Source organism: Littorina saxatilis, linkage group LG1, assembly GCF_037325665.1.
Source record: "Littorina saxatilis isolate snail1 linkage group LG1, US_GU_Lsax_2.0, whole genome shotgun sequence".
Classification (NCBI taxonomy): Eukaryota; Metazoa; Mollusca; class Gastropoda; order Littorinimorpha; family Littorinidae; genus Littorina; species Littorina saxatilis.
This window is the reverse complement of record NC_090245.1, coordinates 24707010-24723095: the sequence shown is the minus strand read 5'-3', so window position 1 is coordinate 24723095 and position 16086 is coordinate 24707010. Positions and strand designations below refer to the sequence as shown.

Genomic DNA, 16086 nt, shown 5'->3' with positions numbered 1-16086 from the left:
CCAGAAAGAAAAAAAGGCTTTTGGCAGAAACATTTCCTTTTTGGGCCACAACACTACAGAGAGAGAGAGAGAGAGAGAGAGAGAGAGAGAGAGAGAGAGAGAGAGAGAGAGAGAGAGAGAGAGAGAGAGAGTTGAAAATATTCAAAATGACAAGAAACGAACGAAACACACCCTTTTTCACCTCGCCATACTCCTCTCCTTCCTTATACTATTATCTTCACTCCAGCTATAAGCTAGGTACACCTTTTCACCTGTGCCTTCCAAGTAAGGTCTTGCGCTCTACACTGCAAGTTGTTTCAAATCTGGTAACCTACATTGCATTGAATAGAGCGGAATCAGGCGATTGCCTTCTGTATGCGCATACCTATCCTTTTTACCCGGACGCTGACACGGTTTTTCAAGTGCGGAAATAGGACCGCCTGTCCTGGATTTTCGATCCGGTAGGTAACTGGAGCATAGCCTTCTCCTAGCCGCCTTTTCTCTTTCGATTGGTACGCGCTGCATACCTTCTGCTGTGAGATCACTTTTGGCTGGTCTCAAAGGGTGTGACGTGTCGGTCTTTCAATTTCATTACAGGTATCAATGTAAAATGTCGTGTGGTCCCCATAACTAGAAATCTTCAAGTGCAATTGAGTAATCATGTCACGCTTGACACTGTTTTATGTCGGATAAGTTCACTCGGTTAATGGTGCACTGACTTGGGTATGCTTAACCTCTGTTAACCTTTCAGGGCCGGATCTGGGGGGGGGGGGGGGTTCCTGGGGTTCCGGAACCCCCCCCCCCCCCTGGCCATCCAATGTACCTCTCAGAGAGAAAAAAAAATGTGGACTTTGGACCCCTGCCTTCAGTTGGAACCCCCCCCCCCCCCCCCCTCCCTCAAACGAACTTGGTCCGGCCCTGCCTTTAGCCTCGCCCAACAAAAAGAACTCCTCGGCGGCTTTAAGCTGTAACTCTACCTTCACCCTGCATTCAAACGTATACTATTGAAATACTAATTTCACACTTGAAATGCCGCTCGGTCGGCGCGCTCGGCTGAAAAGAAACTGCATACGTCATTCACTTCCCAAAAGAGGCCTTACTTTCAGACATTCTGTTTAATCTGCCGCTTGAGTGCAAGAGCTGTTTTTGCTGTGTCATGCGATGGATGGGGGGGGGGGGGGGGGGGGGACTGTTGGCTGTTTAGTCTGAAAGAACTCCGACTTAATTATCCACAGAATAACAGAACCGTCCTACATTTTGATCACAAGCGGTGCTGAAGAGTAGGCGCGGTCGATGCTGTTGATGTTTGGGGGAGAAGTGCAAAGGTGTGTAAGTGTGCTACGGAACGAGAAAATCAATCAACGACTGTACGTGTGTGTGTGTGATCTTATTAGGAACGGGTAGGGTGGCATATATCCTAACCGTCTGCTCCCGTCTCTCACGCCCCCAGGGCCAAGTCACTCCTAACCCCATTCCCCGTCCAGGAAAATAAAATTAATAGAAACTGAAGAAGTAGATGCATTAAAAGTAGGCGGTTGTCTGAACACAAATCTACTAACAATCAACAAACCGTCGCCAACACATACACACACACACACACGCACACACACACCACACACACACACCCACACGCGTAAACTCGCACACACACACACACACCTAAACTAACGCACCCACATATACACAAACCACACACACTCTCGCTTTCTGTCTCTCTCTCTCTCTCTCTCTCTCTCTCTCTCTCTCTCTCTCTCTCTCTCTCTCTTTATCTCTTTATCAAGTCAAGTCAAGTCAATATTTATTTCAAAAAACCTCTCGATCCTCTATCTCTCACACACGCACACACATACACATACCTTTTCTCTCTCTCTCTCTCTCTCTCTCTCCCTCTCTCTCTCTCTCTCTCTCTCTCTCTCTCACAATAAAATTGCTTGAATAAGTAACAAAGTCCTTCTTCTCTCGCACATAAGCCCCCACCGCCGCCGTCCCCTACCCACTGCAATAACTCGATCGTTATGCTCGGCCTTCCAATTTTCCATGAGACTGAAAGTATGTTGGAAAGGTCATGTACGATTTCCAATATACCCGGGGTCTCCGTTCACGCTTTCAGTTTAAATAAAACAGAAATGAATGACGCGATTACGTGGATTCATGCGCAACTGCGGGCCAGAAAAAAGGAGGGTTTCACAAAGGGGTGTGGGAGGGGAGGAGGGGAGGGGAGGGGTGGGTGTGTGGGTGTGTAAAGAAAGAAAACCAAGAGAGAGAGAGTAGCAAACTTCCTAATTCTTAGACTGTCAACATTTATTTATTCTTTGGGCTTTAGAAATCTATGAGGACTGTCAGTCTGACTGTGCAGGCGGGACTTGCACTGACTGGTAAAGTAAAGTGAGCTCTGTTGAAAAGAAGCATCCGAGAAAATCTTGTTTAGATCCATGTCAAGTGTTGCAGTGGCATGCCATTTTAGGCGTCCAGCTTTGCCTTACTGTCTCATCTCAGCCCTTGAACCCCCCCTCTCCCCCCCCTCCCCCCTCTCTCTCTTTGGCACTTTACCAACCAGCATCTGTTTGTCTCCTCCCCCTCCATTTTTCACTCCCTCTCTGTAAAATCAGCCGTCAGAGGTGCCTGTATTTTCGGCCATTGATCAATGTAAATGGGGCTTCTTTCTGGTGTTTGGGTTCCCTGCTTGTTTCGTTGGCATTGTGCGTCATAATGGTCAGTCTCGTTGAAAGGTTATCATTGATCGGACACCAGAGAGACTGACCTCAGGCATAGGGACATAGGGAACCTGAAGTCCACCGTGCTACGCCCGTCTCCCCCCTCTAGCCCATTACAGTGGAACCCTTCTTTGAAGGCCTCTACAAATCTGAGCCCCTAGACGAATATTTTCACAAAGTTAATATGTCCTGATTAGCATCTTTTTCCTGCCCGCTGCCTAGTTTTCATGGTTAGAAAAAATCATTGATGTGTGTATATGTTCAAGCAAACAAACCAAGCAAACAAAGAGAATTACTGTAGTTTCACATCATACATTTTTATTTAATTTGTTACTTCTTGTTCCCTTCAATTTCTCAAACATGACCTTGCAGTGTGGATAAAAAAATATACCAGTACCATTAACAATCACAGCACAACCCCTTACCCCCCCCCCCCCCCCCCTTGGCAAAAAGGCTGGGAGAGGGGTGGGGTTTGCAAACAAACTGAATACAAGCAAAGGCGAAGGCGAAAGGCTATCAAATAAATACATTGTAGAATACACTGTCCTCTCCTTTCACCCTATGAGTCAGTGCATTCAGGACCATTGAAATCTGTCCACATCTTTTGACAGCTCTGCTAGATGTTTGGGTGACACAAACTGTTGAAATTCATTTATCTAAGATGTCAAGTATGTTTGCATGACACAGCACGATTCTATGGACACAGCTGCTGTGTGGGAATTCTTTCATTATGAAATCTGTAGGGTTGTCTGCCAGAGGGCAGTATCTATGCTCTGGGTTTACATTGTAGATAAAGCCTTTAAAAATCATAACCTATGATTCACGGGAGAAAAGATACATTTAATTATTTAGTTCAGTCATGTGACTGACTCGGTGACTCACTGAACTTTAATGTACAAAGTGAAAGGGATATTCAGATAACCATTTCCTCAGGAGAGTCCTGATCAGGAATCAGACTCAACAAATGTACTGAAAATTAGGGTAATGCCTGAAAGTAGTCAAAGAACACCAGTAACAAATGTAGACTGCAACGCAATGCAAAATGAGACTAACATGAATGATGTAAGGCATTGCCCAAAGGGCTGTTGGAATCAAAATCATTTGGCAAGAATTCAAGTGGTGGATAACACAGATCATTTTGTATGGCAAGGCTAACTTGTTTAGTGTCATGGATGACACATGTGTCTGTGTGAAAGCAGAACAGCATTACCTTACCCTTAGAATCTGAAAATGATAATGAGTTGTTAATGTTATACTGATGTTATCTTATACTGTTTGTGCAAACAATCTGGTTATAACATCTTTCAGGTTTGTGTACCTTGAACAGAAATGTAAGCAGATTGTTGTATGAAGGAAGGAATTATAACCAGATTATTGATGTAAAGTAACAGGAAGCTCATTCATAAATATAAAGATGAAAGCGTGTTATCTGATGCGAGGAGTTATGACTAGATTATTATTGTGAAGGAACAGGAAAAATATTCATAAACACAAACATCTCTAACAGAAAGCGCAGTGTTTGTAAACAAGCAAAGATATAAACAGAAAGTGATGTCATTGCCAAAAGGAGAAACAACAGATGAACAGGCAGAGGGCTAGTATTACAATGTACCCATACACCTGAGGAAAAAGAAGAGATAAAATGTCAGAGTTGCCTTTCATCTTTAGGTCAGTTACACTGAGGCCTGGCATATATATACCTTTTGACAGAGTAGTATTAGGATCCTCTGTACTTTGGATCGTCTGTACTGGCCTTTCCAAATGTCATGGACATGGAACTGATGTTTCTCATGGGATGGGGGGTTGTGAGGGGGGAGGAGAGGGGGTGGCGGTATGTGGGTGAAGAAAATAGAAGGTTGGTCATTTTCTGCTCTTGTACAATGGAACCTCCCTTTTATGAAGACCTAATCTATGGCAGCACACACACACACACACACACACACCACACACACACCCACACACACACAAACACACACACCCACACACACACACACACACACATACACACACAAACACACACACACACAAACACACACACACAACACACACACACACACACAAACACACTCACACAAACACACACACACAAACACACACACACAAGCACACACACACACACACAAACACACACACACACACACACACACAAACACACACACACACACACACACACACACACACAAACACACACCCCCCTACCCCTCTCCTCCTCTTAAGACCTTACCTTTCGGATTTTGTTTTCAAAGCATCTGTAAATTTGACTCCAATTTAGGACTTCCTTCTTTTTGAGTCCTGATTTTCGAAGATTTTGGAGGGGGTTTCACAAAAATGATTTAAGTTGTGTTGCCTTGAAACATTTGTGATGTAGTAGCATACTGTTTGTCAGGTGAGGAACCATTGCAGGTTCACATGTGTATGTATAGTATATGTTAATATTGATTTGACGGTGTGGTCTTTTTTGACAGTGGTTAAAAACCGAAGTTTGGTATGCTTTGTTGCAGGCGGTGAGCAGTGTTTTCAGGAAATATTGTGTGTTTGCAGGAAACGGGCCCTCGGCTATCAGCCTCTCCTACCTACTCCATGGACACCGCCCTTACTTCAACGGTCACGCTCACTCCAACTCCATGCTGACCGAAAAGCTTCACGACTCCAAAACGTCCATTGTCAACCAGGTAACAACAGTCACATGCTATTGTTTTCTCTCTCTCAATATATGTACACTCCAAGGCGGAGAGATGCACATGGTGTAACTGTAAGGCCATGGTTTTTGAGTCACTTGAGAAAAAGTGACTCTATGTAATCGGTCAGTGTTAGTCTGTCCGGCCGGCCGGCCGTCCGTAGACACCACCTTAACGTTGGACTTTTCTCGGAAACTATCAAAGCGATCCGGCTCATATTTTGTTTAGTCGTGACCTCCAATGACCTCTACACTTTAACGATGGTTTTGTTGACCTTTGACCTATTTCAAGGTCACAGGTCAGCGTCAAAGGAAAAATTAGACATTTTATATCTTTGACAAAGTTCATCGGATGTGATTGAAACTTTGTAGGATTATTCTTTACATCAAAGTATTTACATCTGTAGCCTTTTACGAACGTTATCAGAAAAACAAGGGAGATAACTAGCCTTTTCTGTTCGGCAACACACAACTTAACGTTGGGCTTTTCTCGGAAACTATAAAAGTGACCGGGCTCAAATTTTATGTGAACGTGACTCCCAGTGACCTCTACACTTTGACGTCTGCTTTGGTGACCTTTGACCTTTTTCAAGGTCACAGGTATGTCTTGAAGGAAAAAAATTGAAATATCATATCTCTGAAACTATTCATCGGATTTGATTCAAACTTTATAGGATTATTCTTTACATCAAATTATTTACATCTGTATTGTGTTGTGAATAGCAATTTCTTCCTGTCCATCTGATGCCTCATATAATATTCAGAACTGCGAAAGTGACTCGATCGAGCGTTTGCTCTTCTTGTTGCTGGGAGCTTTTGGTTCTTTTGAGTCGCATTTATTTATTTATTTATTTATTAAGGAGATTTCTATAGCGCATAACTAAAAGCACATTCTGTTTATTCCAGGAAATTACACGGCTGTGAATAAAATATGTAATGGAAACTCCCTCTGAAGACAAAGGTCTGAGCACCCACCCCCCCCCCCCCCCCCCCCCCCCCCCCCCCCCGTTCTCTCTTTTAAGATGTTCACCCTTTAAGACTTGCTTTCTTAGAATTAGATTTTCAGTTTGTGGTGTCTGAATTTACCTCCATTTTAAGACTTCCTTTTGAGACCTGATTTTCTTGGATTTGGGGTTATGATTTGGGGTTATGATGATTTGGGGTTATGATGATTTGGGGTTGTGATGATTTGGGGTTATCATGATTTGGGGTTATCATGATTTGGGGTTATCATGATTTGGGGGTTCCACTGTAATTTGTGGTGAACAGGAACAGTTTGTAACTTTGCCCTTTGCAGTGACCCTAACAGAAAATTATGTATTTAGGATAGCAGAATTGTACATATGTCAGCCAGTTGTCACCACTTCAGTGGGTGGTGGTGCAGCATCTGCAACAGAGTAGTCTGTGACAAGTCCAACCACCTGCGTCATGGGGGAATGGTGGTGGTGGGAAGAGAGGGGGAGGGATAGTTGACTACAAACAACCATGGTTTAGAAGTGAGCATAAAGGTGCTATGCCACGCATCAGTCTCTTCTTGACAATAACGGTGAGAAAAGCATGCATCACAGAGTGATGTGAGCGATAAAACGCTTTGCCATGTCACTGCATTCTGTTGATGTTTCTTGTTATTTCAATAATGATACATTGACTGGCCCCCGTAGCGCATCGGGCTGCGGGCCGGGTGGTCGTGGGTTCAAATCCCATCAGGGTCATGTGGGTTTTTCGGGCTACGGTCGGCTCCTACCCAGAGTGGAAGTGCTATGGTTCCTATGGGAAGGCTGGGATCACACAGCCGAGTGTCATTCACTTAACGAATGCGACTTTGAGGGTGCTCAGGTTCTGTATACCTGACCAACACCGCAGGTGCGGCAGTTCTCGGGCCTGGTTGACACCAGGATATATTATGACAGTAAGCGTAGAGTGCTGCCCTGTCCTTGCTCTTGTGGCCCTTCATGCCCGGAGCTCTCATGGTGACCTTGGTCTCAGTGTTCCTGTTCGATCCTTCCCTGAATAGTAGTTCTGCTGTCAGTCTTCAACGTGTGATGTTCTGGGGGATCGACGGAGGGACGTTGTGGCGGTCTGCTCTTTGGAGGGGACGCTCACTCAGTCTGGCTCCGCGACTTAAAGTCAATGTCGTTTGTAGGGGGTATAGTAGGTAGTGGGCTGCGTCCGTTAGCTCGGGACAGACCCACTACTGAACATCGTCGAAGTGACTCAGCAGAAGTGCAGTGTCATCTTCCCAGGGAAGCCTACCGCAGCGACCTGACATCCCCCCTGGAGCGTCTGTAAAATCGACAAGTCTGGCAGCGGAACGAAATTCAGAGGTGGTTGGAGCAGTGAGTGCAGGGACGGGGCGGTGTGAGAGCACAACGGGACAAGGAACAGGTGTAAAAATAAAAAATAAAAAATAATGAATAATCATGACATTTGGCTTTGCTATACTGTGCTTTCTTGATATTTTTAGTAGATTTAGTTTTTGTGATAACATCATCCGGACTTTTCTCTGTATCAGGATTTGGAGTTTCTGTCAGAGGGGTTGGAAGGGAGATCACCCAACCCTGTGGCGCTGTTGTGGGACTCGCTTGTGCACCCTGATGCTGACCTAGGGGCAGAGAACCCTTCCATGCTGTCCTGGAAGCACGAGCTAGACCAGGCCAAGTCTCACGTTGTTCTGGGCAAAATGAAACCTGGAGGGGCATGGCAGGTGAGCAACAGGAATTTGTATTATGGATAGTGTAGTAATGTTTCGTATGTGTGTGAGAGACAGTGTGTGAGAGACAGTGTGTGTGTGTGTGTGTGTGTGTGTGTGTGTGTGTGTGTGTGTGTGTGTGTGTGTGTAGGGGAATGTCATGTGAGAGGGAGGGGGGGGGGGGAGTAGTTAGCGTGTGCATGTACATATGCGTTAAACATTTTCTGTGTTCTGATATGACAAAAGTTGACAGCTTGTGCCTTGTTTGGGGGGATAGCTGTCAGGTTTAAACTGCAGACAGTTATTTAAACTTAGCTGTTGTAAAAGCATGACCTGAGCATTGTTGATCATCTTTTTGTTCATGTTAAATATTGCACTTTGCTGTTTCTTGTTTTTGATGTCACATTGAAACTGATTTGATTATTTACTTTGGCAGAATATGGAGGGATCCATGCAGACACTGAGTCAGAATGGATGGATGGAACTGCCGGACTTACCCTTCAGACATTGGTTGGCAAAAAGGTGAGTTGATTTCCATGGAGTGAATTATAGATCATTATTTGAAAGGAGTCTTTTCATCTCATTCTTAGTTTATCCAGCCCAACTGTCTTTGTGTGCGTGTGTTTGTTGGGGGGGGGGGGATGTTTGGTTGGGGTGGGGGTTAAAACACACTTGACCCCTCAGGTTTTCTGCTGATGTATATAGACCTAAAAGAATAAGTTACAGACTTTTATTCCAAAGAATAATAAATATTATAAAAGTATTCTATTATTAGGTACATGAGCGCACTCTTTTCGTTTCTCAGTGTCTGAACGCAATAAAAGATACTCAGTGTATTCAAACTGACCTCTTGCAGACATCGCCGACTGGACTTCAGCAGTAACCGAGCCACAACGGGCGACGTGAGGGACTACTACGAAGAGTACGTGGAAGCCATGGGACTGAGGGAGCACTTCAAGGACTACCACACCGTCACTGCCGTACAGAAACTCTTCTGCACCAACAGCTGTGCCGACTGCGAGAGTGGAGAGGTAGAACCCTGCTGTCAGAACATTCGTCAGAACCACCACTTTCTCTGGGAGGTCCGCGGATATAAAACCCTTGCTCCCCCACTGCGCTCCCCCAGAGAGAGTGGCACACAAGAGACCCGAGGCTCTTCAATTGGGGACGGAACAACGTCCAGCGATGAAGAATTTGGTCCTGAAGCTGCAGATAGTGATAGTGGAAGCCGCTGTAGTGGTGGCAGTGCAGATAAGGACCTGGGTGAAGTTGATGTCGATGGATCAGCATTGTCCACAAGCAGGAGCAGCAGCTTGGGCAGGAAGAGCAGAAAGTCTTCTTGCAGCAGCAGCAGTTCTCAAGATCTGACCAACACTTTTGGTGACCTGTCACTTGAGCGTGAAGAGTTTTGCTTTGTGACGCCCAACGTGGTTCTAGCCACGGGCACTTACGACATTCCAAACAGACTAGGAGTCATCGGGGAGAGCTCCACCTCTGTCATCCACTCTCTGTGTGCCTTTGAGCAACGGCTCTTTGACGAGGACCTTACCAGGACGTCAGCACCCATCTGCGTGGTGGGGGCGGGGCTTAGCGCGGCGGACGCTATACTGATGGCTCTGGAGGCGGGCTTACCTGTGATACATGTTTTCAGATGCGGACCAAGCGACCCCAGCCTCATCTTCCGGAAACTTCCCCAGTCTATTTACCCAGAGTACCACCGGGTGGCCATGTTGATGAAAGGTCAGGTGACGGACGAACTATACCAGCCTTACCCCCGACATCGCGTGGTGGAGATCAGCCATGAGATGGTTCTGCTCAAACCCTGCCTCTCTAGGCCCAACCCTTCGCGCAGTCCATCACCCCACGACAACGACCCCTCCATTGTCTCCGTGGATGTGTCCCTCACCGTCATCATGATTGGGTCGCGGCCTGACCTTTCCTTTTTACCCGGTGGAGGTCGCGACCTTGGTGTGGTTCCCAAGTGGCCAATAGACAGCAAGCATAATCCTATCGACGTTGACCCATTCTCCTATCAGTCCACTCACGAGCAAGGACTCTTTGCCATGGGTCCACTGGTGGCTGACAACTTTGTGCGCTTCGGTATTGGAGGCGCTTTGGGTATTGCCAATCACCTGTCTCAGGCAGCAGAAAATCCCTGAATTTGTGATACGTGTCTGTTATATTTAGAAATTGATGCATCCTTAATATATATTCAGAAGTTATATATTGTATTAAGATCAGGGCGAAAGGTTCTGGGACTCAATAGGAAGGAAGCGAGATACATCGGTCAAATACTGCATGCCATTTAATCTACTGTCGGGGAAGGTCACATTCACAAAATCGTGTCCTTGCTACAGTTATAATAATATTACTAGCATGACATTACTCACTGACTGTGGAACAAAGATTCAGTTGACATCGACTCATTCCTTCATGGAAAGATGGGCCATCACCACCAAATCTGGTAATTAAGTCATTGTTGGTGGCGTTTGTTTTTAATCTTTCTCTCTGGATGTATAGAAATGAGCTTATGGCCTCCTAAATCATATTTTCTCAGTTAGTAATGAGTAACATTTGGCCAGTTCAGAAGTGCACAGTCAAGATTGTGTGTGTGCCATCGTGCATAGGGCAGGTTAGATGGTATGCAGTTTTGAACAAATGTGCTTTGATTCCTTCCTCTTGGGGATACACACTTTTTTTGACGATCCGTGTAAATATTCAAGGCCAGTGAAATATTTTTTGTGCATGATGTAATTGTATGCACACACATCACGTTGACCTTTTGGAGTTGTTGGGATGTACAGCCATCAGTGACTTGCTACAGTGCAAAGATTCTTCATCTTCTCGTTTTAGAGACAGCATAATGTTTTGCATGCAAATGCAATAGCCGACTCTGTGTGCATTCTTCTGCACTGACTGCAGTGTACAGGGCAGTGTTTGAAAAACTACTACTTTGAAGTGAGAGACAAAACAGACAGGTCAATTGAGTGTCAGTAAACACTATGAAAAAATGACACTGGACGGGGCGGTGTTTAAGATTGCTCTTTCTTGGAAGTAAGGGATAAAGCGGACAGTTATAACTGTCAGTGTCAACAAAGACAGAAAGAATTTAATTGGAGAAGACAAGACAGTGCTTGCTGGCAAAAAATGACTCGAGGGTTACGCTGCTGATGTGTCGATTGAGCAATTTCTGTTGCTGTGAATTTTGCTAATGATGTAGAAGTACTGCATTTGTGAATACACATACATGTAGATTTATTCCCAATGAAACTTGTTGGTCATTTGTATTTCAACCAGAGTACCCTAAAATGATCTCTGATCCATATCACTTGTTTTCATTTTCTTTCTAATAACTAACAGTACAGGTTGCTGTGCATGATTCAAGTCAACAGAAATGCATGTAATCACAGCTCAAGATAATTTGAGACTTGTTTTTTTGTGTATGTTTGTTTGTTTTGTTTTCTGAGTGCAAACTGTATTCAAAACTGTTTGAACATTCAGAATTGTGCATGAACCAAGATTGTTTCATATTCAAGTTTGCATAGTATCTATGTGTATGGGTGTAATCTGAGATCTGAGACACTGTATGTTTCCTGAGGCGTTGACAAGTTTTTCCAGACACTGTGGAGTGCCAGAAACTACCAACATTTTTTCATACGAACCAAAGTGTGCTTGTTTCTTTCTCTCTCTCTGTGTTTGTTTTGCAAGTAGATTAACACATATTATTCAGTCTCTTCAAAGGAACTCCAGCAGGAAATACACAGTGGTTGTCGCTGCTGATAAATGTTCTTCTTCTTCTTTCTTCAGACTGCCGCCTTCATCAAAGTGAAGATTCTGCAGACTTGGAGAGAGTTGCGACGATGATTTGCAGCTGGTGTTAACAGAACTGCCCGGAGGTTCAGTGATAGCTAGTGGGGGGTAGAAATAGAAGAGGGAGGTGGGAAGGATCAGGGGGGGGGGGGGGGGGGGGGGGGGTGGGGAGGGGTGTCTAGATCCGGGATTTGAAGGCTTCCAGAGAGGGGCTGAGAGCGACCTCACCCGGGAGCGCGTTCCAGTCCACGATGGTGCGTGGAAAGAAGGACTTCTGGCGGTAGGCTGTGCGGCACAACGGTAGCTGGTAGGCAGCATCGTGGAGGAGTCTGGTGCTTCTGGCGGTGGGATTTGGGGTGGGTGTGTTGCGGGTGTTGATCGACAGCAAGCCATTGGTGTATTTATACATGGTGATGAGGCGGGCTCTGCGGCGCCGATCTTGAAGTGTGGGCCACTGCAAGTGTTCCAACATGGCGTCAACGCTCGAAGTCTTGCGATGGCGATTTACAACCCAACGGGCTGCCCTGCGCTGCACAGCTTCGAGGCGATCCACGTCCTTGCAGGTGTACGGATCCCACACGGGACTCGCAAATTCCATGGGAGAACGGACAAGGGCAAAGTAGGCTCTCTGCTTCACTTCCTGTGAGCCGACTCTTAGGTTGCGTCGGAGAAAGCCAAGCATCTGGTTTGCTTTGTTAGTGACGTTTAAGATGTGAATATCCCACCTCAGGTCGTGGGACAGGGTCACTCCGAGGTACTTAGCCTCGTTTACAGGGCTGAGGATATGGCCGTGCAGTTGGTAAGAACATGGCGTGGGGTTTCTTTTCCTGGACACCGGGAGAGTCTGGCACTTATCCGGGTGGAAGCTCATCAGCCACTTCTGCTCCCACTCAGCGAGGCGGTTCAGATCCTCTTGGAGGGCTTGCTTGTCACTGGCGGAGCTGATAGTTCTGTGGCAAAGAGTATCATCAGCAAACAGGCGGGAGGTGGAGGTGAGGCCCTCAGGCAGATCGTTTATGTACAGTAAGAAGAGGGCGGGGCCAATTACGGACCCCTGTGGTACCCCGGACTCCACGGGAACGAGACTGGAGGTGGCGCCATCAACCACGACTGCCTGCTGCCGGTCGGAGAGGAACCCCTTGATCCAGGCGTGCATCGTCCCGACGATGCCGTAATGGTGAAGCTTGTGGAGAAGAAGTTCGTGGCAGACTCGGTCGTACGCTTTACTGAAATCCATAATGAGGGCGTGGGACTCTTTCCCCTTTTCAAGGTTGTCTGACAACTCATCCACAAGCCCCAGCAGTTGGCTCTCACAAGAACACTTGCTCCTGAATCCATGCTGTTCTTCCCGCAGGATGCCGTTGGTCTCAGCGAAAGACATGAGTGTACTGGTGACAATATGCTCCATGAGCTTACATGGTATGGACGTCAAAGAGATGGGTCGGTAGTTTGATGGATCGTATCGTTGACCTTTTTTGTAGACTGCCGTGACATTCGCTAGACGCCAATCTCTTGGGACGACGCCGGAGTTTAGCGAAGACTGGAAAAGGAGGGCCAAGGCAGGTGAGAGTTCGTCAGCAAGCTCCTTCAGTATCCTTGGGCTGATGCCGTCTGGACCTGGTGCCTTGCTGGAGTCGAGGTCTTTCATCAGTTTGCCAACGCCAGAGCTGGTGATGTTAATAGTGCTGCAGGTGGGGCGGTCAGGTTTTGCGTGGAGGTTTGTTTGCTCTTGAAATTTTTCTTCAGTGCAGGAGATCTTGGGGCTGAAGGCCGAGTGGAAAGTCCGGTTCAGTGCCTCATGTTAAATTAATGTTAAATTCTTTTATCCCGCAGTTCATTTGCACCACCCCTGTTTCTTCGGAACAAAGATCACTGCCAGTACTGAAAGAGTTATGTTATCATTGCTTCATTCATTTGAGTAGCTTTAACACAGACCTCTGGACATTAGTTCCTGAATTTGGGGGGAATGATGAAACTGCAATCAGTTCATCATGATCATAGGTACAATAGAACAGTCATTTAAAGAAAACTGCTAGCTTCAATGAACGTGGATGATGTTTGTTTTCACAGTGAAAAGGGTGAGATGGAAGTAAACATTACAATTGAGATCGCAGTAAGAGAATTTTACCTGCGACAGAGGAAAACCGCTTGCTTCAATGAATGTGTATGTTGTTGGTTTTTTTGCGCTAAAAAGTTTGAGATGAAAGTAAATAATTAACTTAACATGACAAGAAGAGAGTGTTGTTTTTTTTACCTCTACAAACCCAAGTTTGGGCGTTACTTCCCTTGTTGACATTGCTGTTTAGTTGGTGAAAGTGGGTATGATACCCCATGAAAGAAATTAAGGTACATGTATAATTATGTCTTGGCATTAGTAATTAATTATAATTGTCGGGGAAAATATCACACAGACTAGCTGGTTTTGCAGTTGATCAGGCATTTATTTTACCATCAGTCAGTGACATAAACTCCAGCACACCGTCAATTATAATAACCTTGTAACCTGCCAGATATTAAGGATTTTGAACTTCCATTGTTGATGAAAGAATAGAGAAAGGTAGCCCAAAAGTTGCCCTTGAACTCTTTCATCGAATAATATCCAAAAACATGGTCATTATGTGTGTACGTAAGCTGACCAGTACATCAAGCATAATAGCCAGTTTAATGAAGTTATTTATACTTATAGAACTGCTCAAAAACAGTGAATTGTGATTTTTGTTTTAGCACATGTAACATTGACATGTGTGAGATGTATACTGCATCAGAATTTGCTACTTATTCAAGCAATTTTGTTGTGAGAGAGAGAGAGAGAGAGAGAGAGAGAGAGAGAGAGAGAGAGAGAGAGAGAGAGAGAGAGAGAGAGAGAGAGGAGAGAGAGAGAGAGAGAGAGAGAGAGAGAGAGAGAGAGAGAGAGAGATCTGTGATTTAATGTGTTCATCAGGAAATGCTTTACTGGTTTAGCATTAGATGTTTTCCGTTTGTGTCCGCAATAAGAGTTAAAGAAAATGTCATTCATCGCATAACAAGAGCATTTCTTGCTATTCGCTGCCTTCTCTGTTTGGCACTGCTTCTACAAGAGAATGAAAAGTTTGACAGTTTTTGTTATTTTGAGGCATTGAATACTAAGGTAGAAGAAAAACAACATGTGAATATAAGATTTGACAGCATGAACATTGTTAAACTATTATCCCCCAGTGAAATGTAAATTGTAATGGCTTGATGCTTGTATCATATATGTCCTTAGTTCTTTTGGTTGAATAACAGCTTTCTTCTGCTACACTCTGAAGGATGTTCTGACGATTAGGTCTGCAGATAGCGGATAAACAGTAGTACTAAAAGACACACACAAACGTTTGAATGCATGTGCAGAAAAGTAGCCGATTTCAAGACAGAGGATGCATTTCGTTTTGGTGCGCATAAATCAAAGTGGCCAGTGAATTGTTCAGTTGAGAATGTCTAAGGCTCAGGCAAAGGGCTCCTCAGTTTATTTTGAATGATTGAAAAGTGGCAGTTCATTACTCTGCTTGTGTCTGGAATGTGTTACTGCTAGTGCTTTGAGTCACAACGAATGGCTGTTGCGCCTGTGTACAGTTTCTTTCACCCCCCCCCCCCTGCATCCTCCTACCTGCCTTCTGTGTGCTCAGGTCTTTCTTGTGGCTCTGATAGTGACAATAAAATGGGTCAGCATGTTGGGAATGAGTCTTGGAGAAGGATACATTTTGGACACATGTGTCCCTATAGTTGGCAATGAAAACAAGCTCAGCAACTTTGCTCCTAATTCTAGTTTTGAGTCGCATTTTCACAATTCCTTTCTTTGAATGTATTGCAATGATGATGTGAATTGATCACTTTTTTATTTGATCCGGTCAAATGTGGCACTGCTCATTGTTTCAATTGTGGATTTGGAAGAGAAATACAGTGATCAATAATTCTAATACATGTTTGGTCCTTTTCTTGAATTGTTATTATTTTTGTACTTGGCTTGTTCTTGTTGGACTGATGCTTTGGTCACGTTGTTGATATTCAGATCTAGATTTTTAAAACAATCATTGGAATTGCTTATATCTATCGTGATGGATTGTCAGTTCATCAGGGTGTTGATGTCCTTCTGTCAGTCTCAACCTTGTGGTTTTGGTATGGTAATACACTGGTACATTCAACTAACAAAAATCATTATACAAATGTAATGTTTATCTTTAACCCAGCAACTCGGAGTA

General features: G+C 44.9%; 1 protein-coding gene across 3 annotated transcripts in view; it reads left to right on the top strand.

Moving 5' to 3' along the window:
- LOC138965276 (oxidative stress-induced growth inhibitor 1-like) overlaps positions 1–12007 on the top strand; it is a 52946-nt gene extending 40939 nt beyond the window's left edge. For 2 of the 3 annotated variants that reach the window (XM_070337409.1, XM_070337398.1), the window contains exons 3-6: positions 5235–5365; positions 7883–8074; positions 8496–8581; positions 8916–12007. In XM_070337409.1, the coding sequence (XP_070193510.1) occupies positions 5235–5365; positions 7883–8074; positions 8496–8581; positions 8916–10218 (1712 nt within the window). In that variant the 3' untranslated portion in view covers positions 10219–12007. Of the gene's footprint in view, positions 1–5194; positions 5366–7882; positions 8075–8495; positions 8582–8915 lie in introns of all 3 variants that reach the window. The other variant, XM_070337417.1, reaches the window with a different exon arrangement.
- Positions 12008–16086: the final 4079 nt, after the last annotated feature.